General features: G+C 47.1%; 1 protein-coding gene across 1 annotated transcript; it reads right to left on the reverse strand.

Moving 5' to 3' along the window:
* Window positions 1–32: 32 nt before the first annotated feature.
* On the reverse strand, window positions 33–938 carry LOC118752061. The gene has a single exon (XM_036486911.1). It carries the CDS (start codon window positions 936–938, stop codon window positions 33–35), a length of 906 nt encoding a protein of 301 aa, XP_036342804.1.
* Between the last annotated feature and the right edge of the window lie 200 nt (window positions 939–1,138).

Here is a 1,138-nt window from a genome sequence, read left to right on the forward strand (position 1 = left end):
GGGACCGGCCTTGCCACCAGTAGTCGCCGAGTCTACTGGGGGCTGCTGCTGTTTCCCTGGTTCTGTACCCAGGTGCACGGGCGTGTACACTTGTTGGCCTGCGTGCCGAATATGCGGTGATAGTAACAGACTGAGGATGGGGCCGAGCGTTCAGTGCCCGAATATGTTGGCGCTGTGTTGCGGGGCAGTTGACGTCTTGCAGGTTCGTCGTTGGGAATTATTTGATTTAGTTTCTTGGCCAAATTTCCTAGCTGCTTGGATAAATCGTCGAGCTCTCTCTGCATCGAGCTATCGGAAGTGTTAACGATTGGCATCAGGAATCTGTTCTCAGAGTCTCGTTGGATCTCAACAATCTTATTGGCTAGCACGGCGAGTTTGTCATTGTCTAGTTTGCCCGAGGTTGTTAGTGCTACTTGCACATATTGCGGTAGACGATCGAACCAAATGGTTCGAGCGAATGTTGCGTCGAGCTGACTACCGCCCAGTCGTTTGATTTCGGCGAGGAGCTCAGACGGGCGTCGATCGCCTAACTCTACACCCGAAAGCAGTTTTTTTAGACGACGTTCCTGCGAAATGGAGAAGTGGTTTACCAGGACTTCTTTAATTGTGAGATACTTATCGGTTTCAGGTGGATTAAGGATGACATGTTCCACGACGATAAGCGTTTCTTGGTAGACACGCGCAACTACTGCTTGGTATTTAGTTAAGTCGGAAGTTAATCTTCGTAGTTGAAACTGCGCCTCTATTGCTGCAAACCATAGTTGTACTTGTTTGCTCCAGAATGGTGGCAGTTCCAATTTTTCGAATCTGTCAACGTGTGCGACCGCTTGGTGCTGTGGTGGAGCGACTGCCTCGAAAAATTCATCATTTGCAGCCTCGTTGGATGTGCTAGGGAGGCCGGCACTAACATCGGCAGAGTCTGATCGTATTGCTTGCATCTTGCCAAAGTTGAGTGGCAAGATCGTATTTTAGTGTTCAATAACTTGTAGGGGTCACCAGTTAATATGTAGCGACTAGCTGGGTTACCACATATTTATTTCTTTGTTTAATTAATAATCTTAACACTTGAATGGAACAATTAGAACTAACTGAATTGCTTAAAACGATTCTTTTCGGTTTTCGCTGTTGGAATTCTAGA

This window comes from Rhagoletis pomonella, unplaced genomic scaffold (assembly GCF_013731165.1).
Source record: "Rhagoletis pomonella isolate Grant_MI unplaced genomic scaffold, Rhpom_1.0 Rhpom_scaffold_01195, whole genome shotgun sequence".
NCBI classification, from domain to species: Eukaryota; Metazoa; Arthropoda; class Insecta; order Diptera; family Tephritidae; genus Rhagoletis; species Rhagoletis pomonella.